Raw genomic sequence first — 20565 nt, forward strand, 5'->3', positions numbered from 1 at the left:
TCAATGGTGACCCCCAGGATGTTGGTGGTGGGGGATTCGGCGATGATAATGCTGTTGAATGTCAAGGGGAGGCGGTTAGACTCTCTCTTGTTGGAGATGGTCATCGCCTGGCACTTGTCTGGCGTGAATGTTACTTGTCACTTATCAGCCCAAGCCTGGATGTTGTCCAGGTCTTGCTGCATGCGGGCACGGACAACTTCAGTATCTGAGGGGCTGCGAATGGAACTGAACACTGTGCAATCAGCAGCGAACATCCCCATTTCTGACCTTATGATGGAGGGAAGGTCATTGATGAAGCAGCTGAAGATGGTTGGGCCTAGGACACTATCCTGAGGAATTCCTGCAGCAATGTCCTGGGGCTGAGATGATTGGCCACCAACAACCACTACCATCTTCCTTTGTGCTAGGTATGACTCCAGCCACTGGAGAGTTTTCCCCCTGATTCCCATTGACTTCAATTTTACTAGGGCTCCTTGGTGCCACACTCGGTCAAATGCTGCCTTGATGTCAAGGGCAGTCACTCTCACCTCACCTCTGGAATTCAGCTATTTTGTCCATGTTTGGATCAAGGCGGTAATGAGGTCTGGAGCCAAGTGGTCCTGGCGGAACCCAAACTGAGCGTCAGTGAGCAGGTTATTGGTGAGGAAGTGCCGCTTGATAGCACTGTCGATGACACCTTCCATCACTTTGCTGATGATTGAGAATAGACTGATGGGGCGGTAATTGGCCGGATTGGATTTGTCCTGCTTTTTGTGGACAGGACATACCTGGGCAATTTTCCACACTGTCTGGTAGATGCCAGTGTTGTAGCTGTACTGGAACAGTTTGGCCATAGGCGCGGCTAGTTCTGGAGCACAAGTCTTCAGTGGTACAGCTGGGATGTGGTCAGGGCCCATAGCCTTTGCTGCATCCAGTGCACTCAGCCGTTTCTTTACATCACGTGGGATGAATCGAATTGGCTGAAGACTGGCTTTTGTGATGGTGGGGATATCGGGAGGAGGCCGAGATGGATCATCCACTCGGCACTTCTGGCTGAAGATGGTTGCAAACGCTTCAGCCTTATCTTTTGCACTCATGTGCTGGACTCCGCCATCATTGAGGATGGGGATGTTCACAAAGCCTTATTTACTCTATCAAAACTCTTCATGATTTTGAACACCTGTATCATATCTCCACTTAACCTTCTCCGCTCTAAGGTGAACAACTCCAGTTTCTCCAATCTCTTCACGTAAATCTTCTCTGTGCTCTCTCTAAGGCCTTGACACACTTCCTCAAGTGTGGTGTCCAGAATTGGACACAATACTCCAGCTGGGGCTTTACCAATGTTTTATAAAGGTTTAGCATAACTGCATTGCTTTTGCCTCTATTTATAAACCTAAGGATTCTGGTTGCCTTTTGAACAGCCTTCTGAACTTGTCCTGTCATCTTCAAACACTTATGTACATATACCCCCAGCTCTTTCTTTTCCTGCACCCTCTTTAAAATTGTACCATTTCGTTTATATTGCCTCTCCTCATTCTTCCTACCAAAATGAATTATTTCTCTGTGTTAAATTTCATCTGCCCATTAAACCCGTCTGTCTATGTCCTCTTGAAGTCTGTTACAAGTCTCCTCACCGTTTTCATACATTTCCAAATTTCATGTCAACTGCAAACTTTGAAGTTAGGTGCTGTACATCCAAGTCAAGGCCATTTATATATATCAAAAAGAGCAGTGGTCCCAACACAAACCCCTGACCACTGTATACTTCCCTCCAGTCTGAAAAACAACCGTTCACCACTACTCTCTGCTTTCTGACCATGTTAATTTCATATCCATGCAGCAACTGTTCCTTTAATCCCATGGGCTTTAATTTTGCTGACAAGTCTATTATATGGTGCTTTATCAAATGCCTTTTAAAAGTCCATATACACAACATCAACCGCACCACCCTCATCAACCCTCTCCGTTACTTCATCAAAGAACTTCTGCCAGTTGAAACAGTTTCTCCTTATTTACCGTATCAAAATCCATCATGATTTTGAACACCTCTATTAAATCTTCCCTTAACCTTCTCTGCTCTAAGGAGAACAACCCCAGTCTCTCCACGTGACTGAAGTTCCGCATCCCTGGTACCATTCTAGTAAATCTTCTCTGCACCCTCGCTAAGGCCTTGACATCCCTCCTAAAATGTGATGCCCAGAATTGGACACAATACTCCAGCTGGGGCCTAACCAGTGATTTATAAAGGTTCAGCATAACTTCCTCGCTTTTGTACCCTATGCCTCTTTTAATAAAGCCCAGGATCCCGTACACGTGAGTGCAAAAAACAAGGCTGAAGCGTTTGCAACCATCTTCAGCCAGAAGTGCCGAGTGGATGATCCATCTCGGCCTCCTCCTGATATCCCCACCATCACAGAAGCCAGTCTTCGGCCAATTCGATTCACTCCACGTGATATCAAGAAACGGCTGAGTGCACTGGATACAGCAAAGGCTATGGGCCCCGACAACATCCCAGCTGTAGTGCTGAAGACTTGTGCTCCAGAACTAGCTGCGCCTCTAGCCAAGCTGTTCCAGTACAGCAACAACACTGACATCTACCCGACAATGTGGAAAATTGCCCAGGTATGTCCTGTCCACAAAAAGCAGGACAAATCCAATCCGGCCAATTACCGCCCCATCAGTCTACTCTCAATCATCAGCAAAGTGATGGAAGGTGTCATCGACAGTGCTATCAAGCGGCACTTACTCACCAATAACCTGCTCACCGATGCTCAGTTTGGGTTCTGCCAGGACCACTCGGCTCCAGACCTCATTACAGCCTTGGTCCATACATGGACAAAAGAGCTGAATTCCAGAGGTGAGGTGAGAGTGACTGCCCTTGACATCAAGGCAGCATTTGACCGAGTGTGGCACCAAGGAGCCCTAGTAAAATTGAAGTCAATGGGAATCAGGGGGAAAACTCTCCAGTGGCTGGAGTCATACCTAGCACAAAGGAAGATGGTAGTGGTTTGTTGGAGGCCAATCATCTCAGCCCCAGGACATTGCTGCAGGAGTTCCTCAGGATAGTGTCCTAGGCCCAACCATCTTCAGCTGCTTCATCAATGACCTTCCCTCCATCATAAGGTCAGAAATGGGGATGTTCGCTGATGACTGCACAGTGTTCAGTTCCATTCGCAACCCCTCAAATAATGAAGCAGTCCGAGCCCGCATGCAGTAAGACCTGGACAACATCCAGGCTTGGACTCATAAGTGGCAAGTAACATTCGCGCCAGATAAGTGCCAGGCAATGACCATCTCCAACAAGAGAGAGTCTAACCACCTCCCCCTGACATTCAACGGCATTACCATCACCGAATCCCCCACCATCAACATCCTGGGGGTCACCATTGACCAGAAACTTAACGGGACCAGCCATATAAATACTGTGGCTATGAGAGCAGGTCAGAGGCTGGGTATTCTGTGGCGAGTGACTCACCTCCTGACTCCCCAAAGCCTTTCCACCATCTACAAGGCACAAGTCAGGAGTGTGATGGAATACTCTCCACTTGCTTGGATGAGTGCAGCTCCAACAACACTCAAGAAGCTCGACACCATCCAAGATAAAGCAGCCCGCTTGATTGGTACCCCATCCACCACACTAAACATTCACTCCCTTCACCACCGGCGCACAGTGGCTGCAGTGTGTACCATCCACAGGATGCACGACAGCAACTCGCCAAGGCTTCTTCGACAGCACCTCCCAAACCCGCGATCTCTACCACCTAGAAGGACAAGAGCAGCAGGCACATGGGAACAACACCACCTGCACGTTCCCCTCCAAGTCACACACCAACCCGACTTGGAAATATATCGCCGTTCCTTCATTGTCGCTGGGTCAAAATCCTGGAACTCCTTTCCTAACAGCACTGTGGGAGAACCGTCACCACACGGACTGCAGCGGTTCAAGAAGGCAGCTCACCACCACCTTCTCGAGGGCAATTAGGGATGGGCAATAAATGCTGGCCTCGCCAGCGACGCCCACATCCCGTGAACGAATAAAAAAAAAACATTTTTTTAACAGCCTTCTCAACTTGTCCTGCCACCTTCAAAGGCTTGTGTACATACACCCCCCAGGTCTTTCTGTTCCTGTACACCCTTTAAAATTGTAGCATTTAGTTTATGTTGCCGCTCCTCCTCTCTGTTTACTACATTCCCGAGTTGTGTGTCATCTGTAAACTTTGAAATTATGCCCTGTATACCCAAGTCTAGGTCATTAATATATATCAAAAAGAGCAGTGGTCCTAATACCGATCCCTGGGGGACGCCACTGTATAATTCCCTCTAGTCTGAAAAACAACCGTTCACCAATACTCTCTGCTTTATATCTCTTAGCCAATTTTGTATCCATGCTGCCACCGTCCCCTTAATCCCTTGGACTTCAATTTTGCTAACAAGTCTATTATGTGGTACTTTATCAAACGCCTTTTGAAAGTCCATACACACAGCATCAACCGTACTACCTTCATCAACCCTCTCCGTTACTTCACCAAAGGACTCGATGAAGTTAGTCAAACATGATTTGCCTTTAACAAATCCATGCTGGCTATCATTTATTTACCCATATTTTTCCAAGTGACAATTAATTTTGTCTTCGATTATTGTCTCTAAAAGTTTCCCCACCACCAATGTTAGGCTGACTGGCTTGCTGTTGCCAGGTTTATCTCTCTCTCCCTTTTTGAACAGGGTAAAATTTACAATCTACCAATCCTCTGGCACCACTCCCATATTCAAGGAGGATTGGAAGATTGTGGCCAGAGCCTCCACTATCTCCACCATTACTTCCCTCAGCAACCTAGGACGCATCCCATCTGGACCAGGTGACTTATCTTCTTTGAGCACTGCCAACCTTTTAAGTACCTCCTATTTATTTTTATCCTATCCAATTTCTCTACTACCTCCTCCTTTACTGTGACGTTGTCAGCATCCTCTTCTTTAGTGAAGATAGATGCAAAGTACTCATTTAGTACCTCAGCCATGTCCACTGCCTCCACTAGAAGATCACCTTTTTGGTCCCTAATCGGCCCCACCCTTGCTTTGACTATTTTACTATTTATATGTTTATAATAGACGTATGGGTTCCCTTTTATGTTACCCACTAATTTATTCTCATACATGGCATTGTAGTATTAAATATATGTATATGAAAGGAGGTACCCTTAAGTTCATGTCTATGTTACTGTGCTTCAATTGCAGTATCAGTGATGATGAGAGTTCAGATCAAAAGAAAGTTCAACTTGCTCGAAGGAGAAATAAAAGGGGCATCCCTCCCATTTCTCCCAACGCCTGCATTAAAGATGCTGTATCAGCGGAGATATTTGATGACATCTGGCGGGATGTAATTGAAATGTTGGAAGAGCTGATCAGGAAACACTGGGAAAACACCCTTTCAGGTACAGGAGATCAAAGACTCAATAGCCTTTGGTGTGACATTAAGGCAGCTCAAACTATTCTGAATTAACTTTTGTTAGGTTACAGCACATAGTAATTTCTTTAAAACCTAAATGCAATCAGGAATACAGTTGAACTTGTGTTTGCCTGTACTTACTGTACTGGCACTTGATCTATAGCAGCCATACCTTGTGGCCCTAGCCAAAGGTAAACAATTCAATGGAATTTTTTCTCTATACAGCACTCACCTTTTGATTCAATATTACAAGCACTTGATCCAGCCACTCCCAAATTACAGCCACTTAATTCCACCTACATAAAACAATTCGATGACCATAACTGCAAATGCAAAGGAGGATTCCTAACTTCCTTTTTTCCAGAGTCTGCAGTGTGAGTTGGGGGCGGGGGGAGGTGGGATGATGAGTGAGTCCAGGCTGTGGTAGTGCAGTCCTGCTGAAGGCTTCATTAGCTTTAGTTTGGTGCCTGACCACTCTCGGGTCCTTAGCTCTCCTTTTGCCCGAGGGGTGGGTTGCTGAAGCTGCTTTTCTTTGAATCTTCCATACTTAAGAAAAGACATACTTGCTCTCGAGGCAGTACAAAGAAGGTTCACTCGGTTAATCCCGGGGATGAGGGGGCGGACATATGAGGAGAGGTTGAGTAGATTGGGACTCTACTCATTGGAGTTCAGAAGAATGAGAGGCGATCTTATTGAAACATATAAGATTGTGAAGGGGCTTGATCGGGTGGATGCGGTAAGGATGTTCCCAAGGATGGGTGAAACTAGAACTAGGGGGCATAATCTTAGAATAAGGGGCTGCTCTTTCAAAACTGAGATGAGGAGAAACTTCTTCACTCAGAGGGTAGTAGGTCTGTGGAATTTGCTGCCCCAGGAAGCTGTGGAAGCTACATCATTAAATAAATTTAAAACAGAAATAGACAGTTTCCTAGAAGTAAAGGGAATTAGGGGTTACGGGGAGCGGGCAGGAAATTGGACATGAATTTAGATTTGAGGTTAGGATCAGATCAGCCATGATCTTATTGAATGGCGGAGCAGGCTCGAGGGGCCGATTGGCCTACTCCTGCTCCTATTTCTTATGTTCTTATGTTCTTTCTGTCTTTCAAATGGTAGTCAGAAGTTGCTGATTTATGGACCCGGGCCTAGGCTTATATTTCAGCTCCGGCTCACAGGTTGTTGATACGTGGATGGTGGTGGATGGAAGGAAAGGGAAGGGAAGGGAAGATGACTTTTGGATCCAGTTTTCCCTGCTGAATGCTGAGTTCCTCATTCTTTTGGGTAATTGTAAGGTAGCCACCTTTGAACTAGAGCCAATTTGGTTGGTCCCTTAGATGATCGCAATAGAGAGGTTCCACTGTAATTAAAAATATCAGATTTAGCCACATTAGAGAGTCAAAATTCATAAAGTGAAGTCACTGTCTTCTATCAGGTTAATAAACATAAGTTAAAAGATTCCTTTTCAAGTTAACAAAGGACCTGTGTAAAGCAGAGATACATGTACTTGTGCAGAGAATGCCTTATTTCCTCTGATCCTTGGAACTGGACGAATAGTCAAGCAAAGAAAGTCACCCTCACTCATGGTAGTTTCGTTAATCAAAAATCATTATTTAATGATGTTATAATTCCTACGAGCATTCATGAAGCAAAATCAAACTATACATATGATTTTCCTCTAGAAAATCCCATTATACTTAATAATTTGCAATATTATTATGTAATGATTTAACAATTCATACATACATCAGGCAAATTATTAATACATATACAACCTTTAAACCAAGCATTTTGCTCATCGAGGCTTGAGAGTATTTCAGCTGTTCAGTCTATGTAGTCCTCTTCTTCTTCCGTGATGTTCGACTGCAGTGTGCGTTCCTTGTGACTGCCGGGTAGTGAAGAGACTGTTCTTCTCTCAAAGTCTTTTATATTATTTTTACCAATAGGATTGGGGAGGGTCATTCTTTATGTCCAATCGCTTCCTGTTACTATGCCTCAATCATTAACACGCCTCAATGATCGATAGTTTAGGCTTTGATCATGTGACTGGAGACCTTTGACATAGAAAAGACCATGGGGCAAATTTTAGTCCCACGAACGGGTGGGCTGGGGGTGTGTGGGAAGTAAAAATCATAAAAATGTAAAACCTGACCCCAACATACCTCCAACCCACCCACTTCTGGTTTTAACGGAAGCGGGTCGAGGGGCGGCGACCAACCTGCTCTCAGAAGGTGGGTCAGTCAGTGAAATCTTTTAAGGAGGAGCAGGAGTGTTTCCTCCAGGCCAAACAAGCCTACCTGTCGTGATCCCACACATGCGATCGGCTGACCCCCTCCCTATGCCCAACCCCCCCCCCATGATCTCCGATCCCCCATGTCCGATCCCCCGCATGATCTTCGACCCCCTCACGATCTCTGACCCGCGCCCATGAGCTCCAACCCCCCCACGATCTCCGACCCCCCCCAATGATCTCCGATTTTGGGAGATCGAATCGGGCCAGGACCTACTCCGTTAATGGTAGGGCTTTGGGGAGAGTTATAGAACAAAGAGATCTAGGAGTACAGGTTCATAGCTCCTTGAAAGTGGAGTCACAGGTGGATAGGGTGGTGAAGAAGGCATTCAGCTTGCTTGGTTTCATTGGTCAGAACATTGAATACAGGAGTTGGGATGTTTTGTTGAAGTTGTACAAGACATTAGTTAGGCCACACTTGGAATACTGTGTACAGTTCTGGTCACCCTATTATAGAAAGGATATTATTAAACTAGAAAGAGTGCAGAAAAGATTTACTAGGATGCTACCGGGACTTGATGGTTTGACTTATAGGGAGAGGTTAGATTGACTGGGACTTTTTTCCATGGAGAGTAGGAGGTTGAGGGGTGATCTTAGAGAAGTCTATAAAATAATGAGGGGCATAGAAAAGGTAGATAGTCAAAATCTTTTCCCAAAGGTAGGGGAGTCTATAACGAGGGGACATAGATTTAAGGTGAGAGGGGAGAGATACAAAAGGGTCCAGAGGGGCAATTTTTTCACTCAAAGGGTGGTGAGTGTCTGGAACGAGCTGCCAGAGGCAGTAGTAGAGGGGGGTACAATTTTGTCTTTTAAAAAGCATTTGGACAGTTACATGGGTAAGATGGGTATAGAGGGATATGGGCCAAGTGCAGGCAATTGGGACTAGCTTAGTGGTATAAACTGGGCGACATGGACATGTTGGGCTGAAGGGCCTGTTTCCATGTTGTAAACTTCTATGATTCTATGATTCTAGGTGACCTTCCCAGCGCTGGAGGTTGTTGGCAGGTGGATTCTGGTATTTATGCCGAGATCAAAATTCATGGGTTTTAAGGGTAAAAATAACTAACTAAAAAGGAGGGTTTATGCAGGTGAATGCTGCACCGGCAGAATTATAATTGTCACATAGCATTTCCATCTTACAAGTATCTCTGGAATGTGTAGGAGATTAGGAACTCCTTAATTTCAAATTAGAACACTGGTCAATATGCTTATAAATCCCATTGACACTTTTCAAATGAGTGCTTAAGGTGACACTCTTATTTTAAGAGTTCCTCTTATAAGTTGTAAAAATAATTTATAACTGCAAGAAATGTACTGTGTGTTGTACCTTTTTGTTGCTTTAATCAATTTATATTAAGCACCTGTTTTAGAAATTTATCTTTTACAATTGCAGTGAGGGTACTGCTGAAAATCAAATCTTTACAGTGTCTGACACAATTCAATCTTTGTTAAAATGACACTCCTTGCTCCTCTCACATCCAGCGCATTGGGTAACTGTTGTGTTTTTTTTAATCTCCTATGCTGGCTGCAGATGAGGATAAGCAGACAGCGAATATGCAGAGTGCAGTAATGAGCAAATTCCCTCATATCAGTCACTCTCGAATCATCGTAACAAACTATAGCGTTCCACCATCAAGAGGCTCTGAGACACGAATCTTGGCGTTAGGTACATCCTTCATCCATTCTCAGGTACAATGCATCTGTAATGTTCTTATATTTGTAGCTGTGATCCTTAAATGATTCCAAAACTGTCTTTTAATTTGTATGGTAAATGTATGACAGATTTTAATTGCAATGTAAAACACATATTATGCATATTGATATTTGGCTATCAGATTTGTCTGAGGTTTACAGGACTTAAGAGGTATGGAATATAAAAGCCAAAAGGTAATAATGAGTATACATAAAATCTTAATAAGACCTCAGGCTCCCCTTGATGATGAAGTTGGTAAATTTGTTTACGCACCTTGGAACTGAATGATACAAGACTAGGAAAGTCCCAAATTCCATCCCAGTCTTTGCCGGATTATCTGATCTCAGCTTTGATGGCATTTAGGGCATTATGATTGGCCTCAGCACCCCTCAGCTAGGAAAGGGAGAAGTTAACCAGGGTTCTCACTCCTGATCACTATCATGAAACTCCTGCTGGAAAGTAGGTCTTTGTAACTGTCAGGATTAAGCTCGGTTGTGATGCTATTCAGGATAAAATAGCTTGCTAACACTCACTGTCTAGGATCATACATGAAAATAGCACTTGGGCAAGGTAATGGAGTACAGTTGGCATCTATAGAGCCAATATAAGTCAACAATTTCAGGAGACTTGAATCCAGAAAATCTGAATTTGCCTTCTTAGAATTTAATCCGGATTCAAGCGATTTGTGCTGCTAGTTTAAAGAAAAGCCAACTTTAACTGCATTATGAAACATCATTTTGCAAAGAGAGCCTAAAATATAGCACAGTTCTACATTAATGTAGTTTTTCGCTAAATTGTACCAAACAAAAATACTCCATTGTATGTTTAAATGGATTTGTGATCTTCCTTAATATTATTACTCATAAAATTCCCCATGGTAAGGTCGACATTGATATGCTTGTCGTATGCTGCACCAGGTCGAATAATGCAAATGGAGTAACGGCTGGTGAGAGTGAAAATGAATTCATGTTATATTCTTCATGGGGGACATAAGTTTCTGGTGTGGTTCTGCCCTTTCAGTATGAACCAAAAGGATCTGGTGACTATGATGAAAGTTTGTGTTTGCTAGTAAAAACCTAGCATTCTTGGTCAACCAGTTGTGAGAATTTACAAATGTGTTTCCATTTTGATGCAGCAACGTCCAAGCTAAGTTCAGTTCCCTGCTCAGTCTGAAGCCCCAGAAAATCATGCCGGTCCTTGGATTGTTTTTTCCGGTCAGCTTGCCATGTTTAAAAATCTCCAAACCAAACAATGGCAAAATCCGCAGAAGTAGAGTTTCCATTTATCTGATTTGATGTGCACTCTCTCCTCTCAGAGATACTTTAATTTTGTTCTTTACATATTTAAACGTGGTCAACTTGAGATCTGGAAGGAGATTTACCACCAGCCTTATACCATATTTCCCAATGCGAGAACTTGTCACTATATAAAGGAAGGGCCATGCTCAGATGTTAAACAGGAGATTTCATAGTAAAATGTAGTGCTGTAAACATTGGACTCACTGCACATGCCCATACTTATTCTTGCAAAGAGTTAGGAAATATGACCTAGAAATTGGAGTGGATGATATTAGCAGACAAACACTTAACCTGTTTATATGGCATTCCTGTGCCTGCTTTTTTAGTGGCAGGGTTCACCCATTTAAGATAAACGGATTAACACCTGTGTTAAAATAGTGGACGTAGGATTGTTCTATGAACCCATTATACCTTTGCCCAATGATTCTAGGCTGCAATTAAAAGCTAGCGAAAAGATAACTGAGGATGTAAAAACAAAAGTGGAATAAAAGAATCGCTAGGGTATTAGGTGGAGTTATTGAATATCTCTAACTACCAAAGTACTTAGGAACAAGTGGGCCCCTTGAAATAAGAGAAGTGGGAGAAGAAAACAATAATGCAGAAATTAGCATTATTACGCAGATGTCAGTAAGTGTCCTTTCCTGTAATTGGAGAGGTATGAAATGCATCCAAGTGTACGAGAAAACAGGGAATAGGAACAAAATTACTGGAGTGTCTGAATAATCGTAAGCAAACAAGACCAGATGGGCAGTGCCTGCAAATACTTAAGGAAAGACAGAAATAGTGGGAACAAAAACCAAAATATTTTTCAGCTCATTAAAGAAAGGAGACACAGCAAATGGCTGGAAAGATGCTAGCATTCCAATTAAAAGGGCACACAGGTTAGAAGCATAATCCTGGGAATTATAGATCTGTAACATTTGCTCAGAAGCTTTCTCATTGTAAGATACAGAATCATAGAATCATTCCAGCAAAGAAGGAGGCCATTTGGTCCACCGAGCCTGTGCCGACTCTTTGTAAGAGCAATCCAGTTAGTCCCATTCCCCCGCTCTTTCCCTGTAGCCCTCCAAATCTTTTCTCTTCAAATATTTATCCAATTCCTTTTTGAAAGCCACGATTGAATCTGCTTCCACCACCCTTTCAGGCAATGCATTCCAGATCATAACTACTTGCTGCGTAAAAAAGTTTTTCCTTATGTCGCCTTTGGTTCTTTGCCAACCACCTTAAATCTGTGTCCTCTGGTTCTCGACCCTTCCGCCAATGGGAACAGTTTCTCTTTATTTACTTTATCTCAACCCGTCATGATTTTAAACACTTCTATCAAATCTCCTCTCAACCTTCTCTGCTCTAAGGAGAACAACCTCAGCTTCTCCAGTCTATCCACGTAAATGAAGTTCGTCATCCCTGGAACCATTCTATCATAAAGGAAGTAATTCAAGCAATTTTAACAACAAGCTGACCGGAAAACCAATCCAAGGACCGGCATCATTTGCTGGGACTTCAGACAGTGGGCGTAAAGTCAACGGAGCAGTCGCTTAGCCCACCCATTCATGCCAGTTTCAGGCCCGAGTCATTTGAGGCTCAGGCCTCATTAGCATGCCGTCAGCGAGCTGACTGTGGTTTGTCGGTATTGGTAAGGCAGGAAATGGGTTATTGGCAGGTCGGGCCAGGGAGGGAGGAAATCCGGAGTGAGGCCACAAATGGGCCTGCAGTGGGTGGATTTTATTTTGGGGGACCCTCCCCCAAAATATTGAAAATTTCTTAGGTTGTTTTTATTGAGAGGCCTCCAGTGATCCCTTTACAATCAGCGAAAGACTCTGATTTACATGTTGAAGCATCCTCCCGCCTGTTTCAGGTGGGCAGACTGCTCACTCATTTACAGGACCACCTGACAATTGCATCAGGTAGGCCTTAAGTGTCCAAGGAGAGGTACTTCCAAGGGATGGCCGAAGTGCCTCTCCCAATTTACAATTGCTGGACACTCGTTTCTCAGGTGAAAAATAGACGGTTAGCAGTTTAAAATTGCCTCCAATAATTCCATGCCAACCAAGGTTTGTGAGGGAAAGGTTGTGTTTCACAAATGTATTGCAGTTCTTTAAGGAAAGACTAGAATAAGTGGATTTTCTATACCTTTCAAGAAACAGTTCATAATGTGGCTCAAAAAAGTATTGTGTACAATGAGAAAGTTTCTGTGACAAAGAAGGAAGCTGAGATTCAGATAATAAACTGGATACATAACAGGAAACAAAGAGAAGCTAAAGATAGCATAAAAGAAAAATCACTTTCTCTATGTGCCTTCTGTAGTCCAGTGGTCAGTGACCAGTGCTCTGGTGAACAAGGAAATAATATGCAGTGAGTTTCCTTAAAATCCTTCCTTGGTGGGTGGTCAGAACCTGCTTTGTGAAGTTATGTCCCTTGTGTGCCACACACTTTGCTGTTGTAACTTTTCTGTTGTTGACCAACTAGAAAGGTTTTGGAGTCTATTATTAAGGAGACAGTAACGGAACATTTAGATAAGCATAATTTAATAGGACAAAGTCAGCATGGCTTTATGAAGGGGAAGTCATGTCTGACAAATTTGCTTGAGTTCTTCGAGGATATAACGTATAGGGTGGATAAAGGGGAACCAGTGGACTTAGTGTATTTAGACTTCCAGAAGGCATTCGACAAGGTGCCACATAAAAGATTATTACTTAAGATAAAAAATCACGGGATTGGGGGTAATATTCTGGCATGGGTGGAGGATTGGTTATCGAACAGGAAGCAGAGAGTTGGGATAAATGGTTCATTTTCGGACTGGCAACCAGTAACCAGTGGTGTTCCACAGGGGTCGGTGCTGGGTCCCCAACTCTTTACAATCTATATTAACGATTTGGAGGAGGGGACCGAGTGCAACATATCAAAATTTGCAGATGATACAAAGATGGGAGGGAAAGTAGAGAGTGAGGAGGACATAAAAAACCTGCAAGGGGATATAGACAGGCTGGGTGAGTGGGCGGAGATTTGGCAGATGCAATATAATATTGGAAAATGTGAGGTTATGCACTTTGGCAGGAAAAATCAGAGAGCAAGTTATTTTCTTAATGGCGAGAGACTGGAAAGTACTGCAGTACAAAGGGATCTGGGGGTCCTAGTGCAAGAAAATCAAAAAGTTGGTATGCAGGTGCAGCAGGTGATCAAGAAAGCCAACGGAATGTTGGCTTTTATTGCTAGGGGGATAGAATATAAAAACAAGGAGGTATTGCTGCAGTTATATAAGGTATTGGTGAGACCGCACCTGGAATACTGCATACAGTTTTGGTCTCCATACTTAAGAAAAGACATACTTGCTCTCGAGGCAGTACAAAGAAGGTTCACTCGGTTAATCCCGGGGATGAGGGGGCGGACATATGAGGAGAGGTTGAGTAGATTGGGACTCTACTCATTGGAGTTCAGAAGAATGAGAGGCGATCTTATTGAAACATATAAGATTGTGAAGGGTCTTGATCGGGTGGATGCAGTAAGGATGTTCCCAAAGATGGGTGAAACTAGAACTAGGGGGCATAATCTTAGAATAAGGGGCCACTCTTTCAAAACTGAGATGAGGAGAAACTTCTTCACTCAGAGGGTAGTGGGTCTGTGGAATTTGCTGCCCCAGGAAGCTGTGGAAGCTACATCATTAGATAAATTTAAAACAGAAATAGACAGTTTCCTAGAAGTAAAGGGAATTAGGGGTTATGGGGAGCGGGCAGGAAATTGGACATGAAGCTGAGTTCGGATCGGTCAATGCCCTGTGGGTGGCGGAGAGGGCCCAGGGGCTATGTGGCCGGGTCCTGCTCCGACTTCTTGTGTTCTTTAGATTTGTGGTTGGGATCAGATCAGCCATGATCTTATTGAATGGCGGAGCAGGCTCGAGGGGCCGATTGGCCTACTCCTGCTCCAATTTCTTATGTTCTTATGTTCTTATGTTTCTCTAAAACAAAAAGCAAAATATTGCGGATGCTGGAAATCTGAAATAAAAACAGAAAATGCTGGAACACTCAGCAGGTCAAGCAGCAGCTGTGGAGAGAATAAGGTAGGGTTAACGTTTCAGGTCAATGACCTTTCCTCAGAACTCATATTTTTGTGGGGTGGGAGATGAGGACAAGGTTGAGCCCTTACCATGGTTCTGGGAGGGAGGAGAAGGGATGGGTGGACATACAGGAAATGGGACAGACACGGCTGAGGGCCCTGTTTACCATGGTGGAGGGGAATCTTCAACTGAGGAAAAAGGAGAACATTTCAGAAGCTCTGGTGTGAAAGGTGGCATCATCGGAACAGATGCGATAGAGAAGAAATGGAGAGAAGAAACGGAGGGAAGGGAATGGAGTCCTTACAGGAAGCAGGGTGGGAAGTCTTTCCTAGTTTGTTACTAAGTAAACTTATTAACAAACACCACATCCACTGCCTTCCCAGCATTTAATATTTAATAAAAATAGAAAATGCTGGAAATACTCAGCACGTCAGGCAGCATCTGTAGAGAAAGAAGCAGAGTTAATGTTCCAGGTTGATGACTTTTTGTCGAACTGAAATGTTAACTCTGTTTCTCTCTCTACAGATGCTGCCTGACGTGCTGAATATTTCCAGCATTTTCTATTTTTATTTCAGATTTCTAGCATCCGCAATATTTTGCTTTTGAGTCTGTTTCATATATCCTGCAACTTCTGTGTTAAGTAATTAAATCTAAACGTCTGTACACTTTTCATCAAGGGAGCGTGAGCCTATGGTCCCTTTTTGTAGTCTTTTCTTGTGAGTACATTTTTCTGTCTTTACCTATGCTCTCTTATGAGTTCCAGAATTTCAAACCTTGGATTTGATTTGACATTCCTTTAACAGTACATTTTCAAGAAGAAAAAATGTTAAAACTGAAGGAAGAACAATTTTCTTCTAAATACAGTGGCTTGATCCCAATAATTTTTTGGAGTTTTAGATAAACACATGAGAATAGGCCTAGAATAATAAAACTGGTTCACTAAATAAGGAACAGATGATTGACAGTCAGTTCAAACAATCAGAAAACATTTGTTCTTTTAAAGTAGATTAATAGCTAAACATTTTTGTTGTCATTTTAAACTGAGAGATGATCTTTTCTGATAACTGTCATTTATGTTGTCATGTGACACAGTTCTCTTGTGATGATTGGCTATTAATAAACTGATTAAGTAATTGCCAGTCACATTGACCAGTCACATCTTGTGTACTCTTCTGCCGTACCTTGTAGGCTCATCGCATGACAAGCACTTATCGCAATGATTTAAATGGTGTTATGACAATTCAAGCCAAACCACTTCAGCAGAGACATGCAGGATTACCTGATAAAGCACAGTAAGTAGTGCAATAAAAATTATTACAAACAAGAATTTGTAGTTTGTGGTGTGAAAACTATTGTAAGTAAACATTAATAAATATTCTTTTAAAATATGTGCCATTCCATGGCCGAGAAGCTAGATTGGGTGAATTGGGTGCTCCCAGGCCTCCGAAAATACTGTTCCTTAGGTTGACACCAGGAGGCGTGTGAGTGACAAGAAAGTGACAATTTTTCAGTTGATGTTTCCTTCATCTCTCTTCCCTCCCTAAATTCCTCCGCCTCTCAAGCTCACTCTCTTGTACAAATCTCCTCAAAACCCATCTCTTCCACCAAGCTTTCAGCCACCCCATCTAATCTCTCCTTTCTCAGCTTGGTGTCCATTTTCCATACATCTATTTGTGAAGTGCTGTGGGATTTATTTTTTATATTAAAAGCGCTATATAAATGCAAATGTTGTTCTTAGTGTCACTTCTGGAGGATTCAGTTGACATAAAGGATTCATCAAAAGAATCACATAGAAAAACCTGTGTCCTACCGCTCCATAGCTCTGCATGTTGATAAATGAGTAAAAGACTGATGGTTCCTTTCTAAATTTGAGTGAGATATTTAAAATCTAGTAAGTCCCTGTAACTCTTTTCTGGGATATAAAAAGAGTTGATCATTTCAAAACAAAATATCTTGCTTGGAAATCCCTGAGAAGAAACCAGTCAGTTTGAAAATCATGAATAGAGAAAAATTAGTTTGAATTTTCAAGAAACTGTTTACACTAAATAGGCTCCCACAGTGACAAAAAATTCTGGGAAAAGAAATGTTGTTTATTAATTTAAAATGATTTACAAATGATTAGCTTAGTTCTTAGAGTTGTGATTGTTTTATTACTTAGTTGATTGTGATGCTTCAACACTTTTTAAGACTTGAGTTAGATCTTATGAAGGCATAGAATAAGTCCAGTAGCCAAAAGCAATCACCAGACAGGGTTTATTCTTCATTTCCTGGGCACATTACCAAAAGCTCTGTAGATCTCAAGGGAAGGATACATACTCTCGAAAGTATAGAGAGACGGGATACATCCATGAGAGAGTCTTTAAAGGTATGAGAGCTGAAATAATCTGGAATAAGGTGGTTAGAAAAAAAACCCAATTTAACAGTGAGTAGTATGCTTTTTGCAACAGTGAATATTTTTTAATTTGTTTATTTAACATAACTTAATTTCAATTCCCATTTATGTTTTTCATCTATGTGTTAAGATAGAGTGATATTCCTGCCTTATCTTGGTATTCTTTTTCAAGCTGTAATGATTCTTCTCAACCACCTCCCAGGTATTTACTGTAGTGGACCCTAAACTAATCTGACCTGTGATGCATTGCCATCTGCCCCTTGTGTAAGTTTGTATGCCATCCCCCTGCTCCTACAGCTGGCCCAATAAGCTCATCATATTTTTAAAAAATCACATAGCAGTATCTCAAAGGCCCGGCCGACAGAACAGACCATTTTGTTTGGGGGTTGTTAAAATTAATGATAAAAGAACATTGAACACTTTTGTTGAAAAAGAGCATTGTTTCACTGAGAGTCACATTTCGCACCTGTTAAACTGAGGGCTGTATCTCTCTTTTTGTTCTTTTTCCGCATATATTTTAACAACTCCAAACAAAATGGCAGGTGTGCACATTTTGCTGCGGCTACAACCAAATGCTTGTTTCATTGAGGGTCATAAATAGATCTGTATGACAAATAAATCATGTGGGTTCAGTATCAAGTGAACTTGTACTTTGTAATTCTGACTAACAGTGTGCCTCTGTCACCTTAAATTTCACAACATTTTTAAAGATGAGGTCACTCTGTGTATGCAATATGTTGATGTGTTCCTTCAAGAACTGTGGGACTGTAGGTTACAAGGGTTATAGTTTTAAGGGGAGGAGAATATAGTTAAACAAAAAAACTAATGTCAGATGGTGATGATGGAAATGTCCTGAGTGGCTCTGGCACATTTCAGTGGTGGATTACAATGAGAATCTCATGAACCAGAAAATCCAGGACAAGCTCTTGACAAACAATGCATTATTATGGCACAGCCTTGCCCTGTACCTGTGAACGTTTTAGCAAGGGTGGAATGAATGTGCAATAGATTAGAACAAATACATTAACATTGCTTAGAATTAGACTTGTGTATAAAAGCCATGATGTGGAGATGCCGGTGATGGACTGGGGTGGACAAATGTAAGGAATCTTACAACACCAGGTTATAGTCCAACAATTTTATTTTAAAATCACAAGTTTTCGGAGATTATCTCCGAATAATCTGGATAATCTGGATAATCTGCGAAAGCTTGTGATTTTAAAATAAAATTGTTGGACTATAACCTGGTGTTGTAAGATTCCTTACATGTGTATAAAAGGACTGACTTTACCATTATACCAGAACTGATTGTAAACAGCAGAATTAAATGTTAATAATTTCCACATATGAGGAATAGAGGCGATAGGTTTGAATATGGGGAGGAATTGGGGGGATTCTGAACAAGTATTAATTCTAAACAAAGAAGGGACGATTTATATTCTGGCAAGGGACTGGTTCACTGTGAACGATACCATGAAAAGGGTGTCTATTGGCAAAGGCCAAAAAGGGAAAGGGATTTGGGAGTCATCATTGATTTCACTCTGACAGCATCGGGTCAGTATGAAGCATTGATTAAAATGCAAATTGGGGAAAAGTATGTTGTGGGCCCGTTCTTGGTTGCACAACTGATGGTGCACTTCCAGCGCTTTGTTTTATTCATTCATGGGATGTGGGCGTCTCTGACAAGGCCAGCATTTATTACCCATTCCTAATAGCCCTTGAGAAGGTGGTGGTGAGTCGCCTTCTTGAACCACTGCAGTCCGTGTGGTGAAGGTTCTCCCACAGTGTCTGAAACGGGAGGCCCAAGGCTTCCTAGGAATGGATCTTGGCCTCATTTTAACAATAGGGGTGAGCTGCGGGTGTCTTTCGTGCCACCAGAGGCAGCTCAGCCATGGGCTGGCTCAAATTTGGGCCGTCTGCTTCACCAGCAGCAGCCCTCAGGTGAGTCCTGGGAGGGGAGTAAGAAAAAGAAAAAGAAATTTTTGGTGGCAGCCGCTGCTTAGAACACAGAAATTGCTGGGGAAACCTGAGCAGCTCTGCTCAGCACTGCCCAATTTCCTGCAGCGGGCCTAAAACAGATATTAGGCCCCTCATTTACATATGCATGGAGCCTAACACCTGTTTCAGGTGGTGCCACAGATCACGCAAGGGATGTTGCACCCCGAAATTGGTCCTTTTTATGCCCGTAAAATTGGTGCAACATGGCCCATATTTTACCCCATTGAGTACTGGAGTACATCTGGAGGGCATTGGACTACAAGTCAGAATAAATTACACTGGAGTTGCAGTTATCAATGATGATACCAGTTCATTGAATCATATAAATAAGATCACAGAAGGAAGTGATTTAGTCCATTGTGCCTGTCTTGGTGCTAACTGTTCAGCTGGAGCTATCTGATAAAATTTCCATGCCATTTTTCTGTTTCAAAATAAATTCTGGAGTATATTCCTTATGGACCTAAGTTATGAAGAAAGGCGCAAGCATCTAAACATAATTTAACTGGAGAAAAGATTGAGGAGAAGCAAGATGCAGGTCTTCAAATAATCAAAGCTATAGATGAGGAGGAAATAAACTAGCAGGCCTAGAAATTGGAGCGCGCAGCATCCATTTTTCAGGCGAAAAACGTGCGCTGAAGGGTCCAACATGGCATGCATTCATTCCGTGTCACATGCTAAATTGATTAGGGTGCCCCAGAATCGTCTCGGGTGCATGCCTGAAACTAGCATTCGGCCCATTTCCGATGTAAATCCAGGGTCTGATGCCTGGATTAGGCCCCTTTCTATTATGCGCTTACGGTTGCCAACTTTGGTTGAATATATTCTTGGAGGTTTCATCATTTGACCTCCTGCCTCCAACTGCCCCACACCTGCCATTGGTCACCCAACACACACATCCTCAGACCGCTTTCCCATGCCAATTTGAAAGCCGATTGAGTGATTCTTGACTGTCAGTCAAAACAATTATTTTTGTCATCTTCAATATTTTTAGAACTAATAAATGAAAGTGTTCAAAGAAAATGAAAAAAAGTTTTTTTACTAACTATGATTTTTCTCCTGGTTTGCTCATGGCAGTGTCCTGGAGATTAATATTCAATTTCTGGAGACTCCAGGACAGCCCTGGAGGGTTGGCAACCCAATAAGTGTTGTGCATGCTGCGGTTAGTTTTCTCTAGCCTAAAAGCAGACAAACCAGCAGTCCTTAAAGGGACTGCTGAAGGATGCCACAAAACGTAAGTAAAATTTTTTTTTAACTTACCTGAATGTGAAGCAGCACTTCTCCAGGCTCCACATTGAAACTATGGGCCACTGCCGGCCACCATAGCCCCTCTCCCAATTTCCTCCCCCTCACCTCCTGGTGGGCCTGGTGCCGGAGACTCTAGGTACATAACGTATTGGTTCTGTTACTAGACTAGTAATGCAGAG

At 42.6% G+C, this 20565-nt stretch overlaps 1 protein-coding gene across 2 annotated transcripts in view; it reads left to right on the plus strand.

Annotated features, from left to right (window-relative positions):
- Positions 1–20565, plus strand: part of LOC137323270 (protein FAM149A-like) — a 145243-nt gene that overhangs the window by 105751 nt on the left and 18927 nt on the right. For both annotated transcript variants that reach the window (XM_067986764.1, XM_067986770.1), the window contains exons 7-9: positions 5215–5411; positions 9241–9398; positions 15940–16043. In XM_067986764.1, coding sequence (XP_067842865.1) covers positions 5215–5411; positions 9241–9398; positions 15940–16043 — 459 coding nt within the window. The remainder of the gene's footprint in view (positions 1–5214; positions 5412–9240; positions 9399–15939; positions 16044–20565) is intronic.

The sequence above is a fragment of the Heptranchias perlo genome, chromosome 1, assembly GCF_035084215.1.
Source record: "Heptranchias perlo isolate sHepPer1 chromosome 1, sHepPer1.hap1, whole genome shotgun sequence".
Classification (NCBI taxonomy): Eukaryota; Metazoa; Chordata; class Chondrichthyes; order Hexanchiformes; family Hexanchidae; genus Heptranchias; species Heptranchias perlo.